The 15,862-nt window shown below is 55.0% G+C and overlaps 1 protein-coding gene across 1 annotated transcript; it reads right to left on the bottom strand.

Moving 5' to 3' along the window:
• Nucleotides 1–1,568: 1,568 nt before the first annotated feature.
• EIF3D (eukaryotic translation initiation factor 3 subunit D) lies at nucleotides 1,569–11,167 on the bottom strand. Its single transcript, XM_027873325.1, has 15 exons — nucleotides 11,075–11,167; nucleotides 9,587–9,720; nucleotides 9,236–9,281; nucleotides 8,917–9,053; nucleotides 7,820–7,905; nucleotides 7,372–7,444; nucleotides 7,094–7,206; nucleotides 6,871–7,003; nucleotides 6,626–6,773; nucleotides 6,224–6,354; nucleotides 5,942–6,027; nucleotides 5,714–5,843; nucleotides 2,523–2,665; nucleotides 2,147–2,427; nucleotides 1,569–1,709 (listed from the first exon to the last, which is right to left on the bottom strand). The coding sequence occupies exons 2-15, from the start codon at nucleotides 9,707–9,709 to the stop codon at nucleotides 1,696–1,698; spliced, it is 1,644 nt and encodes a 547-aa protein (XP_027729126.1). The 5' UTR covers nucleotides 9,710–9,720; nucleotides 11,075–11,167; the 3' UTR covers nucleotides 1,569–1,695.
• Between the last annotated feature and the right edge of the window lie 4,695 nt (nucleotides 11,168–15,862).

Here is a 15,862-nt window from a genome sequence, read left to right as displayed (position 1 = left end):
GATTTTATTTTAGGCATTCTGCTAAGGGTGTTACCAGGGTCAGAGGACCCCAACAAACACTGGCTGAGACCACCATGGTTACAGACAGCAGAGTCAGGATTTAAACTCAGGATCCTCCACCCATGCAGAGCCATCTGTCCCACCAGCCTTTGTTCGTGGGCACCTGCTCTCACGTGGCCAGCTCCGGGAAGGGGCAGATAAGACACAGGAGCAGATAACTCCATGCATTTTATCCTGATTTTACCTAGGAAAAAACCAGGCTCAGACCTAGTGCAGAGCCAGGGCCAGGGGTAGGGCCTGGATGAGGCAAAGATGGGGAAGGAGGTAAGAGGAAGAATCAGTAGATGGGAAGAGTAGAGGCCCAGCCATCCATCAGCTGGCAGGAAGCAGGTGCCCGGAGCCTTGGGAGATGGGGCGGAGCGAGAGCTGTCCCCAGGCACCGGAAGAGGGACTGTCAGCTGTTCCACAGGGAACCTGAGGATGGAATTGGGAGCAGCTGGAAAGGTGAAAGGAGAGCTTTGGGCTGAGCATAAGAACCTCCTGATGGCCCCGATGGCTCCTTGGTGTGTGACAGACGATGATATGGACCCCTATTTAATTCCAACCTGTAGTAATCAGTTTGACAGGATTCCACTGGAGGGGTGATTCTACATTCTGATTGCAGGGCCCAGAGCGGTGAACGGCAGCTTCTAAATTCACTTGCTTAATCACAGGAAGCAGAGGACCTCCACCTTGTTACGGTGAGCAAGCCCAGCCTGGCAGAGGTGACTTAATGACACGGAAAGCCCCCAGCTATCTTTGTTGCCCCTCCCTCTCATCATCCCTCTACTGCCCAACCTGGCGCCTGGCCAATGGGTAACCCTGGCTGCCAGCCTGGGGCCCACAGGTGTGCTCATCAGGACCTCCTGAAAGGCCAAGACAGGTCTGTCAAGGTCTGCTCATTAGCCTGTTTGTCACCCCACGGGATTCTGTCTGGGCTCCTTCCTCTGGGCACTGCTTACACTCATGGGGTTAGTCAGGAGCTAGATACTTTGTACGCCTCAAAGGACCACATGAAGGTCACCCATTCCACAGACAAGGAAACCGAGGCTTGGCCTGAGAGACCCAGAGAATGCTTTAAAATCCTCTGGTTATCAGGAGTTGCAGGAGCAGATTCACGCTTAGGTCTCGCTATTCCACGTCCAGGAACACTCCTTCCCTCTATGCTCCATGCTGGACATCGGTTGGGCGGCTGTTGCCCACCTTCCCAGACACAAGGAAGCTCATGCTCACGTGGCCTGCGTGGCTTTTTCCTCCCATTATGGCAGCATCAGGGCTGGTGGAGCCCCTGCCCTCATCTTGGGGGGGGACAACGACAGGATGGGCGAGGACTGAATGCTCAAAGGCTTCCCTCTGCCAACAGGCCGGCCTGCCTTACGTTGGGGTTAAGGTGGGGAGGGGTGGCTGCAGGGCAATAAATCCGCCAGCCACGGCAGCCTCTCTTTCAGGTGAAGCTCTCCCCTCAGACCGGGGGCGCTCCCTGTGGACCTTCACGACTGCACAGTCCATCGGCACCCAGAGCAAACAGATTAATTAGATTTCTCCTTTATTTCACCTATGAAACTTCAGCTTGTGTGGACAAGACCAATCACGATGGCATCCTCCAGTCCCCTCCAGGCAAGGAGGAATGAAGATCTGCAGGGACGTGCATCCCGCTCACGCTTCTTCCTCTAAAAGAGAGGGAGCAGGGTCGTAAGCAAACAGCAAGGGCCCCAAGCAACCCCACTGGGCCCCCTCTCGATGGGGGGCACATTTCCTTTTAGTCCCACGCTGGGTGGTCAGTGACTCAGCTGACACCTGCTTTTATCTCAAGGGCTGCTGACCTGAGTTCCACCACATCCAGGGGTTTGTCTGCCCAGACGCCCTCCCTGCTGGCCCAGAGCTACCCCCCGCCACGCCGTGGCTCTCAGAGAGGACCTCGAGTACGCCTGTCCGGGCGGGCTACCCGTGGCCTCGCAGGCTGTAGCCTAAGGCCCAGCATCAGCCCCAGGGGTCCCCCAGCCCAGCGCCCCCCCCCCCCCCGCCACGGATGGCCTGGTACCAGAGACACGAGCTACGCTAAGCAAAGGCAGGACATGGTGTCCGTGGCCTCTGGGGGAGCCCGCACCTTCCTCTTCCTCCTCCTCGTCCTCATTGTCGTCGTCCTCGTCGGAGCTGAAGGTGCCGTCGGGCAGGCTGTAGACGCGGATCACCTGCTTGTTGGGGTCTTTGAGGATGAGGTACTTGCCCTCCTCCAGCTTCATGCAGATGTCGATCACGCAGCGCAGGATGCCCCAGGCGTTCTCCACGCTCAGGTTGATCTGGCTGGCGAACTCGTTGGGCTTGAACTGCTGGGTGCCCAGGATGACGTGACGAGCCGAGTCTTTGACGTGGTAGCGGGACACGTACCTGTGGAGACACGGGGCGGGGGCACTGTTAGGGCGCGAGGAGCTCGTGGCAGCCTTCGCTAACGGGTGCCCGCACCCTTTCGCCATCCAACTCACCCGAGCTTGAGGTACTCGGACCCGGCCAGTAGCGCGCAGCAGGTCCAGCGCGCCAGCTTGTAGCTGTTGTTTTTCAGCTCCGTGGCGATGACCGCCCCCCGCTGGGAGTCCAGCTTCTGCCGCCAGTCCACGCCATTGCAGTGCTGCCGAGGGAAAGCAGAGCCACCGGCGGGCTGTCAGTATCCTGGGGCTCCCTTCCCACCTACACCAGCTCACTGCCCTGGAGGGAACGGGCAGGTGGGAGGGACCCAGAAGGGCTCAAAATCCCAAAGGGGAAGAAAGAAACCAGACACTGACACAGCCCAGGCAGTTGTCTGCCAATGACCAAGCACCTGCCACGTACACAACCTGACCAGGGCAGAGGGTGAGCTTCCCACTGCCCAGTGGGATGCGCTAGTTACATACAGGGCATCACCTCACTGGGGCAGAAGCCAGGCGCCCTGAGGAGATCCTCACAGACAGAATGGGCAGGGAAGGGGTACTCAGGGGACGAGGGCTGGATCAGCAGGCTTCCCTTGAGAGCTGGTGATGAGCCCCAAAGGGAGGTTTGGGGCTTTCTGGAAGGCCCAGAATGCCAGGATGAGAGGACTGGGCACAGGCTGTGGGTAACCGCCCATCACTTGTGCATAGGGTTGACCTAAGCTGGGCAAGGCCTTGAAGCCAAGTACCATAGAACCTGTTAGGAGGACAACAGCCCAGGTCTCTAGTGGCCTCTACTGACATAAAGGGCAAGGTCAACACGCTCCATCCATGGCAGTGGAGGGAGACAAGGCAGAGCTAGTGACACAGCATGGAGCCAGTGGACAGCAGGAGGACTGACTGAAGAAATGACGGATGATAACACCGATCAGCGTGGCGACGGGCAGGATGGAATTAGAAGTGACCCCAATGGTCACAGACCACAGGGGAGAGTGGAGGGAGGTATGAGGGAAAGCAGGCTATTCTGGCATCACACTGGCCTGTGGGGGTAGGGTGGATGGTCAGATGCCACGTGGGGGTAGAGAAGGCAAGAAAAAACCCAATGAGATTAGGTGGCCAGGAGGGTCACTGCAGGATGACCTCCGGGGCAGAATCAGTGAGCAGGCAGCAGGATGTGCATCAACCACAGGGGCTCGGACCCTGAACGAGTCTGGAGCAGTGACCTTACTGAACAATAAGGAAGGCACATGGGATGCTGGACAAAGTGCCTACCACCTCTGCCTAAATGGGGCGGGTGTGAGGCCACTGGTAGAAAACTCCTTCTGGGGAAGAAACTCCCAACTTACAGCCTCAACGGCTCGCCGTCTACTCCCCTGTTCCCTACACAGGAGGGGAAGGGATACAGCATTCATAGACCCCATGCTGGGCACTCTGCTAAGGGCTTAACAAATGTGACCTCATTTGATCACAAACACGCTGTGGGTGACTCTTGTCCTGCCCGTGTTTGCTCCCCTCTCTGATCAGTCAGGCTGACTCTTTCCCCTGTCCCAATCTCATCTTTCCACCCAAACCCAACGATCTTTTCCCAATCCTCAGCCTTTCAGGCTTCTGTGCAGCCTTTGTTTTCCCAACCCTGCCCTGGCTGGAGGCTGCCCAATTGGTCCTCTGTTTCTGGAGACAGTCGGCCTCACTCTCACCTGCGGACTGTGGACGTGCTCAAGGCTGCCTTGGGCTTTCTCCTCTCTGCTCTCTTACTTAGGGATCTTGTTGGACCCCCTGGGTCCAATGATCATCTTTTCAGATTCCCAGATCTATTTATCCAGTCCCACAGTACCAGCTGTCTGGTGGACACCTCAAACTTTATGTCCTGTAGGCATTCAGAATCCAACATCTCCCAACTTAAAACAGCTGGCAGCCGGCAATGCAGTGGACAGAACACTGGGCCTAAAGTCTGGAAGTCCCCAGTTCAAACCAGGCCTCAGACTCTAGCTGTGTGACCCTGGGCAAGCCACCTGACCTCTGTTTCTTCAACTATAAAACAGGAATAATAGCATCTACCTCACAGGGCTGTCGATCAAAAGAGATCACATTTATAATAAGACAGAGCACAGTGCCTGGCACATGGAGGCGCTACATAAAGGCTCCCCTTCCAGACACTCAGATGCCAATCGTGCGGCCTCATCTCCTCTAATCATCCTGTGTATCCCATCAGTTCTGAATCCTGCGATCTCTCTCCCTACACCACCTGTCCCATACAAACGCTTTGCTCCTTTCAGACAGCTGCCACCCTGGCTGAGAATCTCTCCCCTGGATTCTTTTAGGCAGCTCTGCTCTCCCCAGCCTGGCTTCTTCCTATCTTCGCAGGCACGCTGCAAGCCAGACGTCACACTTACTGGTCCCCCTGGTCTGCCTCTCTCAGGAAGCCTTTCTGGGGGTCTCTGTCCCCCAGCTTTCCCAAGGCTACCTTCCCCCTACTCTGGATTCATCTTGTCTGCTCTGATCTATCCTGTGGTCTCCCTATTAGAATGTAAGCTCCTTGGGGGTGTGAGGCGGGATTGCCTTTTTTTATATCCTCAGAGCATGGCACGGTCATCAACCTCAGCGAGGGATGGACAGAGGGTTGCCCGCGGGCACTAAGAAGTGAGCGGGCTGCCGTGTTATTTCTCACCCCCTCTTCCTGGGGTGTTCTAGGCCAGTTCTAAGAGAAGGTGTCCAGGCAAGGGAACCACAGCTTCCACATCAGCTTGTGGCACGTCCCTCCAAGCAACAAGTGAGGGGGCAGCAGAGGAGCCCTTTCCTGTAGAGAGCCAGTGAGGTCTGGCAGCGGCGGCAGCTACTGTAACCTAGAGCAGGGCGGGGAGGCCAAGGCAGCTGGCACGGAGGGCGGCGGCCGTCACCTGGGACCATGAGAGGGAGGAACAAGGGAGGAAGCATTCCTTAGATAGGCGTGGCCAGACCGGGTCAGTAATGAAGCTGGGAGAAAGGAAACCAAGGCACGGGAGGGGAGGCTGCCAGGCGGCAGACAAGGCTTTCAGACCAAGCTACTATGGGAGAAAAATAAAGACTGAGGCTCAAAGACACCGACTCGAGATGGTGACAAGGGGCCCGTGGAAGGCAAGAAAGGAGCAGAGAGCGGGCAGCAGGGATTCAGAGCGGCCACGAAGCCAGAGCCGTGGGCCAAAGGCCAAGGCTGGCACAGAATGCCGGCTCACTCTGCAGGCAGTGAAGAGGCACGAGGAGGGCGGGCTGCGCGGGGCCGCCACAGCGCTCACCCTGGAATCCCACTCATTGAGGGTCTTGATGTTGATGAAGGACACCTCCCCGTTGGCCCCCGTCATCACGCCGTCGTGCTCACAGCGCACAATGAGGTCGATGTCGTCCCCAAGTTTCCACCTGCGATATCTGGGAGGGGCAGAAAGAAGACTCAGCACCTGGCCCCCGCCCCAGCCTCCTGCCCTGGGCCCCGTGGATCACGTCTGCCCCAAACAAAGATGCCGTACCGGTATGCCACTGAGGCAATTTCATTCTTGTCCATGTCGTCCTCCACGAAGGGATTTGGGTTGGGAAACTTGTATCTCTCCTTTCCCTGCGCAGAATTCAGAAGACGTAGTGAACGTGCTCTAAGGCCGGTGGCAGAACAATGAGGGGAGGAGAGGGTGGCACATCCCCCCCCACAGAGGCCAGACCCAGCCTGGTACCCCCCAGAGAGGCCCGGACACACGCTGCAGTCTCTGGCCATGTTTATAAAGGGCTCAGGTGGGACGATTTCTCTGCTTTCTCACCATTCTCAGGCACTGCTGGGAGAAGTTGTGATTGATGTAGGTGGCCTCCATGGCAAGGTTACGGGGTGAGTTGAAGGAGTTGCCTTCATCCTGAGGGGGCTCGTTGGCAGTTTCGCTCACAGTCAGGAGGTCTACGAGGGGAACAGGAAGGTTGAGACGCTCTGGGCAGGTAGACGGGGGCCTGCCTCACCTCCCAGAGCGAGCCTCTCTCCCCAAGGCATTGGAACCGGGCAAGGCGGGAGCAGAAGCCCCCGGTCGGTGCAGGGCACCGCACATGCCCTTTCCCACCCCCTCCAAGGCTACCTTGCTCACAGCAGGTAACGAAGGCGCAGGGTGACAGATGACAGACCTGAACTAACCAAGGGGATCCTTCTGGACCAACGTCCAAATAGGAAAACTCACCAAAGTCCGAGTTGTCCCTCTTGTCAAAAAAGAGCTTGGACCCGACCCTCTGGACGACAATGTCCCAGGAATAGACAGAGCGGGTGCAGCTCATCAGCGTGGCCAGGATGGCGTCTGTGGCGAACACGTTGCCCTGAGTCTTTGCGAGCTGCCGGGAAAACAGTCAAAGGTCAGTCACACTACGGGCTAAGCTGGCGCCCGCTGACATGCAGAAGCGGCCGAGGAGCAGAAACCAAGGGAAGCACCTTGCGGATGACGGGGTCATCTGTCGTGGTGACGGTGTGGAAAATGCGCTTGATGCTCCGCAGAGGCTTCTCGTTCCTCGTGGTGATCCGGTCGAAGGCTTTGTCGTAATACTCCAGGGCCCCACAGCACTCGCTGCAGGTGTGAGAAGGCGAGGCGGAGACGGGCGGTCAGTGGGCCGCAGGGTCAGCCCCCCCCCTCCCCCCGCGCGGAGGGGCCACTCACATGTCCTGCGGCTCGGACACCTCCAAGTAACGCATCTTCATCAACTGAGGAAAATCCATCTCCTCCTTGACTTCCCAGTCACTCCTAACCTCGACGGAAGAATCCCGAGGCTTCTGTGGAGGCAAGTCACGGGAAAGAAAAAGGAGTGCGCACACCGAGGCCGGCTAACTGACACGCGAGCCCCTGCGAGGCCAAGGCCTCTCTCCACGGGCCGAGGGGGGACCCTGGGAGGGAGACGGGAAGCGGGTGCCCCACCCCAGCCCAGGGACGGCTCCTACCTGGGATTTCTGGTCCCATTTCTGCCTGACTCCAAACTGCTTCTGGAACTTCTTTTGCAGACGTATGCGGTCTCTGAAAAGCCAAAGAGAATGCAGCTTTAGCAGAAGGAGGTGTCCCTGGGGCTGGCCTGCTCCTCAGAACGAACGGATGACTTTTCTCTCCAGCAAAGCTCTGAGAGCCCTGATGTTTCCCCTGCGTCTTTGTCAGTGGGACAACCAGTAGAAAGCTGAGGTCAAAGCCTCGCTGGGGAAGATGAGGAACACGCCTCAGCGCCCGGGCGGGGCAGCCATCACACACATGGTTTCTTCTCTGCTTCCCTAGGGTGACTGCAGGGGAGCAAATCCCGAGATGACCGCAGGAGCATCCAGCCTGGGGGAGCAGGCGTGCCCTGGCTTCTGCTTCAGGCACTCGATGGCACAGTCCACCATGGGGAGAACAGGCCCTTACCTTTCTTTCTGCTTGGCGCTCTTGGGCAAGGTCTGAAGGTTGAACTGCAACATGTTTCGACGGTCCTTGTCCCTCCGAAGATTCCGCTGAGGACCATGAAGAGAGGAAGGCCACATGAGACAGGGTCCAAGAAGGCCTAGGGCCACCACCTCCCCGGACAAATGCCACAGCCCTAAAAGTGAGCCTGGCGCCTGGGGGTGCAGGTGTGGACACCCCCACCCCCTGTGTCCCAAGCAGCTGCAGTGGGTCTCGTCTGAGTGTCTTCTTCGGCCGCTTTAAAAGCAATGATGCAGCGCGCTGGACCATCTGGTCGGTAAAAGCCACCATGTGGAATTAACTGGGCAACAGGAACAAAGGCCCACCAACCTCAGGAGGAAGTAGCATCAAAGGGCAGACTGGCGGAGTTTTCAAAGCTGTTCCTGTGCCATTTACCCTAATTCATGGCTGTTCTCGGGGAACCAAGGAACAGACCGCTGGCCCAATGACTGCAGACTCAATGGCAGTAACATCAGCCCCGCCCCCCCCACGAGTCAAATTATATACAGAACAGGGGCGAAGTACGATTGAAATTGCTAAAGGTTTCTACTTTCAAACCATTAAAATGAACTCTCTGGGCTTCAAGTGCATGAGATGCCCCCCCCCCAAGTCAGGGCAGGTCCAGCCAGCTCCCTCTCCGCCCGTGTCTCCACCCATCCATGGACACCATTTTATGGGAATGTGGTTGAGGCCAGGCTACAACATCCAACATGACCCAACTGTGATGGAATGTTATTACTATCCACCATTTTGGGTTTGGACTGAACCTGTGACTTCAGGGGTGAAAAGTCCCTCCACCAGGGCAGGCTGGCACCCATCTCACAACTCAGCTTGCCAGAGTCACATAGACTGGCCACTAAGCAAGTCAAATGCTTACTGAATAAAATCCTTTTCAGCCCTACCTGTAAGGAGCCCTGGCATGGTGAGAAATTACCAATGGGCCACTTTTTCCCAAGGCAAGCCAAAGTTCAGTGGATGAATGGACCCCAAACCCTACAGGCCAGGATCTGCAGCAATGCCTGAACCCCAACCGCAGGACCCCCAAGATGGCCTGGTCTTACCTGGGCAAACCTCATTCTATTCCTCTGGTAAGCCGTCTTCTGGATCCGGGCAGTGTCTACTAGCTGGAAGCTGGTCTCATCCTCCTCGTGGAAATATGCATACTGACTTCCACCACCAAACTGGGAGGAATATTTATCTGAAGAGACAACACACGGAACACTGACTTAGAGCTGCCAGGGAGCTTTGGGGCCCCTAGCCTAGTGATGAAGAGACAGGCCCCGGGGAGGGGAGACCCAGGGCTCACGCAGTGCAACGAATGCTTTTCACATGTCATTTTCCCGAGTTCCAACTTCAGAAAGTCAATTCAGCGACACTTACTCGTGTATCTCTTATCCTGGTAGGTGGCCCCTGTCCAGTCTGCAACCTAATCGGGATGACAAGGAGAGAGAGAGAACGCACGGGTCAGTGGGCCAAGCAAGTGACGGCTGCCTCAGAAATCCCCAGTCAGGGACAGACGGAGCAGTCTGGCTAACACAAAAGACTGGGTCGGTGCCTTGGGAAGCATCTCATCTCTCACAGCGACTTTCAGAAGGTCACGGCCCGTCTCAGCAGGCATCATCACAAGGAATACGGGAGTTGTGCTTCTGAGAGAACGAAAACCCCAGCCTGTGCAGCCGGCCAGCCTCGGCAAGGCTTCGAAAATCAGAATCCCTGCTACCCAGCAATTACCTTTCCCAGCCGATCTCCTTTACTGAAAGGCTGATAGGGCATGTCCCGAAATTGTTCCGGGACCGCACAGGGACCCCAGCCTGAGGGGTTGTCCTGGATCACCGGAGTCATGAATTTGGCCATCTTCTAAAAACCTTGAAAAGACAAGCAGAGCATTACTGCCAAACGTGGAGAAGCTCAAAGGGAAAGAGCTGCATCCCCCCCCCCCCCCCCCGGCCCAAGGAACCCAACCACACTCGAATTTTGTCACATACTCCTACAGGGCTACGGTTTGTAAGTCACCTCCCTTGCATTTCCTGACTTCAACAACCACTAACGCGGGCAGCACAGGGATTACTGTCCGATTTTACAGCTGATGAAGCCGAGCTTAGAGAAATGACACCTAAGGTCCCACCCATGGCATGAGCACAAAGGATCCTTCCCTGAAGACATTCGGTGTTCAGTCGTTTCAGACTCTGTGACCCCATCTGGGGTTTTCTTGGCAAAGATACTGGAGTGGTTTGTTATTTCCTTCTCCAGCTCATTTTCCAGATATGGAAGCTGAGGTAGACAGGATGAAGTGACCTGCCCAGGGTCACACAGCTAGGAAGTGTTTGAGGCTGGATCTGGCCTCAGGTCTTCCTGACTCTGGTGTTAACTTTGCTCACAAACGACAATATATCTCTGAGGTGCATTTTCATTTGGGCCACGAGCACTAAGAAACTGAAGGGTCTCTGCATATTCAGAGACAGCATACAAATCCACACCTGGTCATTTTCAAGCTAAAGTCGTGTCACTGTTACATTGTAACACTGTAAGAAAACATTATCGTTGTGATTGTATCCCACGATGACAAATTACAATTGTACAACCTTACTACCCTTCTACCCTGACACTTGTCCTGTTTTCATCCTGCCACTGACCCCAAGGAGGGGAAGGCCCATCACAAACACGAGTGGGTCCCACGTCCCTGACCTGGCGCAGCAGCTGCTGGGGATGCCCAGAGCAAAGGGCTGCACCAAGCCCTGGGTCAGATCCCCGGGGCGGGCCGCCCACCGTCTCAATTCCCCGGGAAACTCGGTAGTGGCTTCGTTATTTACACGGAACTTATGGGGACGGAGACGTTTAGCGTGCCCCTTCGGGGCTCGTTCTCAGGATCCCCGGGAGGTGGGCATGGGCACAGGAGAGGAAGCCTGAGGGGGAGGAGGGAAAGGTCACTGCCCGCCCGCGGAACCTCAGTCTCCCCTTCTGTAAAGTGGGGCCAGTGGCACCGCGTCCCCGTATTTAACAGAAGCTGGAGGCTTGGGACCTCAAAGCACCGCTGTCAGGGCTTGGGGCTCCCAGGGTGATCAGACGAAGCCCTTTCTGGTCCAGCCGTACAGGCGGGGAAACTGAGGCCTGGCAAGAAGCCCGGCTGGGGTCGCTAGCTTCGGAGAACGCAGCAGTCTGGCTCCGCACGCGCCGCGGAGTCCTCCCGGGTCTCCTGACTCCGAGGCCGGCGCCGCTCACCTGCTCAGGCCGCGGCCGGTCCCGATGGAGACGGATGGTTCCGGGCCCAGTACCGGCGCCGCCAGCCACTCTCCCGTGGCCCACCAGGAAGGGAGCAGGGCTGCGCGCGCAGCCCCCGGAGCCGTAAAGCGACACGGCGCGGCCGGCCCTGTCGCAAAACAGCGGGAAAACGCGCTGTCTCTCTCCAGGAGGGGGAGGTGGAGGGCGGGGCGAAGCCGCAGAGCCGTAAAGGGAAGCGAGGCCCGGAAATGCGTCACAGCCTTAGAGGGACTAAAGAGGGATTGGACAGAGGCGAGTCCACGATGCGTAACACTGACATCCGGCGAGGGGGCGGGATCAATTTACGCTTAGAACGTGGCGTGGAGGGGGGGATGATTACAGCCTTCCCTCCCAGTATCCCATAATGCCCCGGAAAAGTACGACCCCCCCCACCTCTCCTGCCCCTCTGAATCCCATAGTGCTTCGTGCAGGGGGCGGTTCCTTTCTCATGCCCCTCAATATCCCATAATGCCGCACGACTGCCTCAGTTCCCTGATCCTGAACATTATCAAAGCTGGTCAGGCCCTGCACTTCTCGCTGCTACTGGTCAGCTGTTGTCCCCCCCATCCCCCACCACGGTGCACTCTGTCTCCGTCCCTCTGTCACTACCGTGATAATTATAACCGCAGCTGGCATTTATATGGCACTTGAAAGTTTGCGAAGCTCGTGACAAGTGTATGACGTGACATTGTCTGACCTGGGGTCTGGAGATCCTGGGTTCAAATCCAGCCGAAGGCACGTACTGGCTGTAGGACCCTGGGCAGGTCACTTCACTTCTGCCTGCCTCAGTGTCCTCATCTGTAAAATGGGGATGAAATGGTGGTTGGGAGGTGCCAGTGAGATAACAGGTATGCAAAGCTTTGTGGACTTGGAGGCATGATATAAACTGTAGCTAGTGCCCCTGTAGTATTTGAGGAGAAGTGGGGGTCCACCTGGGAGGGCTGGATGTGGAGTCTGGATTCCCTGGGTTCAAATCCCATGCCTGACCCTTCCTAGCAGTGTGACCCTGGACAAGTCACAACCTCCCTTGGCTTCAGTTTCCTTATCTGTAAGGTTCCTTTGGATGAGAATGGGATCTAGACCCCAAAAAAGGAAAAGCCCTGGACTTTCCCACTTGACCAAATCTTTGGCCATTCACCTGAGGCTATAATCCCCCATCAACTGGCCTTTCATTGTGGCTACACCCAATCTCCCAATTCTGTTACCTCCCTATGGCCCCAGGCCACTTCCCACCCTTACTTCCATCTAAGCTCCATTCTCCCTTGGCCGGTCCAGGTCCCTGGAGTTGTATTACCTCGTAGAGGGCTCCTAGATCCCTCTCATAGTCTTTCTGTATATAAGCTCCATCTTGTCTCCATTAAGATGCTTAGATTCTTAGGATCAAGCCATTGCTCAGATTCTTAGAATCTAGCCAATAGCTCACTAATGTTCAGACTCCTTGTCTTTGGCCAAAAGAAGGCTTGGGTCGAATTTTAGGGCAGGACCTGTATGTTGTGATTTTGGGGTCCCAGCACCCCTAACCCTCTAGACCTCATCACTTCCACCTCTAAAGCTATTCCTATAAGATAGAATCACAGAGATCCAATTAGAGATCATGTAGATCAATCCATTGTTGTTCAGTTGTTTTTTTTTCAATCGTGTTTGACTCTTTGTGACGCCATTTGGGATTCTCTTGGCAAAAATACTTGAGCGCTTTGCCATTTCCTTCTCTAGCACATTTACAGATGAGGAAATTGAGGCAAATAGGATGAAGTGACTTGCCCAGGGTCACATAGCTAGTGAGTGCTTGAGGCTGGATTTGAACTCAGGAGGATGAGTCTTCCTGACTCTGGGCCCCTGCACTATGGCGCCCCCTAGCTGTCCTTTAAGTAGGCCAGGGCCAGGGTTCCCTCTGTAGCTGGAATTTGGTGGCAGGCAGGGGGCTGGGGGCTTCATTTTGATCCAGGAAAAGATTGGAGTTGGTTGACTGCTGATGGCTGACTTTGGGGGTGGGGTGGAACTTTCCCAGAATTGCCAAATGTCAGAATTGGATGAGTTACCCCGACCTTGTTTGTAGACCCGGGGGTCTCTACTTTGGAGGTCGTCCCATCTGTTAGGAAGTAGATGAAATCAGCCTCTTTGGAACGTCCCCCCACTGATGCTCGTCCTGCCCTCTGGGTTGCCCAGCAGGGCATTTCTGACCCCTTTCTGCAGGGCAGCCTTTCAGATACTGGACCACACTGTCAGGCACTCCCTTCCCACCATGCCCTCTCTTCTCAAGCATAAAGAACCACACTTCGTTTAGCCTGCCCTCATAGGGTGGGATTTCAAAACTCTTCGCTCCATAAGGGTGTCCTTTCTAAAACTGAAGAGATGCCTGGGATTGAGCACCATGATGCAGAGAACAGCAGGTCTGGGATGCTGCTACACTTAGCTTTAATGTGACCCAGCCACGGACAGGTGTGGACTGGGCCACGCTCATTAGAGGAGAAGGATGTTGAGCTGGGTCTCAGGGGAGGGCCAATCCTACCTGCGCCTCAGAAAGACAAGAGGCCCCAGACATGGACGTATGTGTGTCGGGGCAAGCCCAGCACTCAGAGAGACAGACAGGGTCAGCAAGGGTTAAAGAGAAGGCAGCCGCCAGGCCTCTGTCAGCTTGGACAGCTTAAACTTTTGTCTCCTTTTGCCTTATTTCAGCATTTCCCGAAATTCCCCAGTTCAGCCTTTAAGCCTGAGAGAGTCTGGACAGAATCAAGACAAGGATTTACTGACAAAGAGCCCAGTGATCTAAGGAAAAAGGAGAGAAGGCGCCCTCTGGGCCCGTGGTGAAGCTTTTCCTGACCCCCTGGGGGCATTTCTGACCAGGCCAGCTCTCTGGCCACAACCCTCGCCCCTCGGTCCCTCCTCTCCCCAGCTAATCAGGGCTGGGTTCTCTAATGCCAGTTGTGTGTGTGTGTAAGTGAGGGAGGTGAATTATTTTCAGAGCTTACCTCTGCTGTGCTTTTTAAAAGATCCCTGCCAGGATCTATCTTACACAGATCTGAGACTTTATAATTTATGGGGAACTTTGAAATATATGGTGTTAGGGATGTTAGTCCTCTTTATGGAGTCATGACAACTTTGTGAGGTGAGGGGCAGAGGAGAGATTTTTGTGTCCATTTTAAAGCTGAAGAAATTGAAGCTGCCTTCCTGTTACAGGTGGGGAAACTGAGGCTCAGAGGTCATAGTTCATAGGAAGCTCATTTGGCCTCCCTTTCTATTACAGGTGGGGAAACTGAGGCTCAGAGATCATAGTTCATAGGGTGACCATCTAGGCCCTCCTCCCGTATTATAGGGGAGGAAACTGAGCCTCCAGAGGTGAAATGAGATGTCCAGAATGATAGAGCTGGGATCAGAAGCCAGAGATCCTGGGGGTCCAGTTTAGTCGTCCTCCTATCATACCCCCTCTTCCCAATTCCTTAATGTAGGCTCAGAGATTTCTTGCTGGAAGATATCTAGCTCCATTCCCTCATTTTACTAATTGGTATCCAAGTCTTCTTGTTACGCAGATGAGGAAACTGAAGCTGAGAGAGGCAATGATTTGGGTAAGGTCATACAGGCAGAATATGTGGTGAGGCTGGATTCAAACCCAATGCTCAGCACTGTGCCCGGCCCATAGTAGGTGCTTGAGTGATTGACTGAAGGAAACCTGGCCCCTCTGACTGCAGACCCTGGGCTCTGCATTGAACCGTGCTGCCCTCCTTTCGGGGAGCTCAAAGAGTCCAGGTGGATGCTCAGATGTTGTAGGGAAATATAGAGAGGGAACATGGAAAGGAGGGCATTGCATCATCCTGCTGAAGTTGGGGGATGGGGAGGGGGCCAAGCAGGGGGAGGAAGGGAAGCCTTTGACTCACCGCTCTGCCCCTGCCTCCCAGGATCTTGTTGCCCCAGCAGGTTCTAAAATAGAAAACCTGGGAGGATTCAGGCCTTTAAGAGCCTCGGGATGAAAGGCGTGCTATCCATTCAGAGTCTCCGGGATTCATAATCATTTTTTATTTCAATTGAATGTAGACTCAGTCATCACAGGACTGGTTCTCAGAATAGAGAGGTAGGGACCTGTTGAATCAGCCAGCCCACTTCCTGCCACCCTCGGGCATCTCTCCAAGTGCTGAGCCATCATCCACTTTCTGCTGGAGCCGGAGATAAATTGAGATTCATGGCCCTGGCTACAAGAGGCAAAACAGATTTCCATTTTCCATCCTTTCGTGCTGTCCTTAGCACCAAATCACTTTGCTGGCTTGGAGCAATCTTGTTTTCTCTCAGATGAACCCTCTCTGAACACTTTCCGTGGCCCTCAGATTTCTCTGTGACAGGTGGGTGGGGGGCCGGCTAGATTCCTTGTCAGAGGACCTGGGGTCAAATTCCAGCCCGGCCATATTCTACCTGGGTGACCTTGCTTTTCCTCATCTGTAAAACCTGAGATTTGGAGTTAGTGGATGATCTCTGAGCTCCTTCTAGCTGGAAGATTCTGGGACAGATGCTTAGAGATAAGTAAGGATCATTTCATTCCTTGAGCCTGTATCCCCAGAGCCTAGCACAGCACTCCGGCACACAGTAGGGGCTTAATAAATGCTTGCTTCTTCGTTTGATTTCCTTACTCAAAGTTTGTCTTACTTTTAGTGATCTCTCCATAGGCATCATTGTAGGCAAGCTGTATATATATTCTTTCTTTCTTCCTTCCTTCCTTTCTTTCTTTCTTTCTTTCTTTCTTTCTTTCTTTCTTTCTTTCTT

This window comes from Vombatus ursinus, unplaced genomic scaffold (assembly GCF_900497805.2).
Source record: "Vombatus ursinus unplaced genomic scaffold, bare-nosed wombat genome assembly UNPS02003292.1, whole genome shotgun sequence".
NCBI lineage: Eukaryota > Metazoa > Chordata > Mammalia > Diprotodontia > Vombatidae > Vombatus > Vombatus ursinus.
The sequence above is the reverse complement of the archived record's forward strand: the minus strand, read 5'-3'. Positions and strand labels throughout refer to the sequence as shown.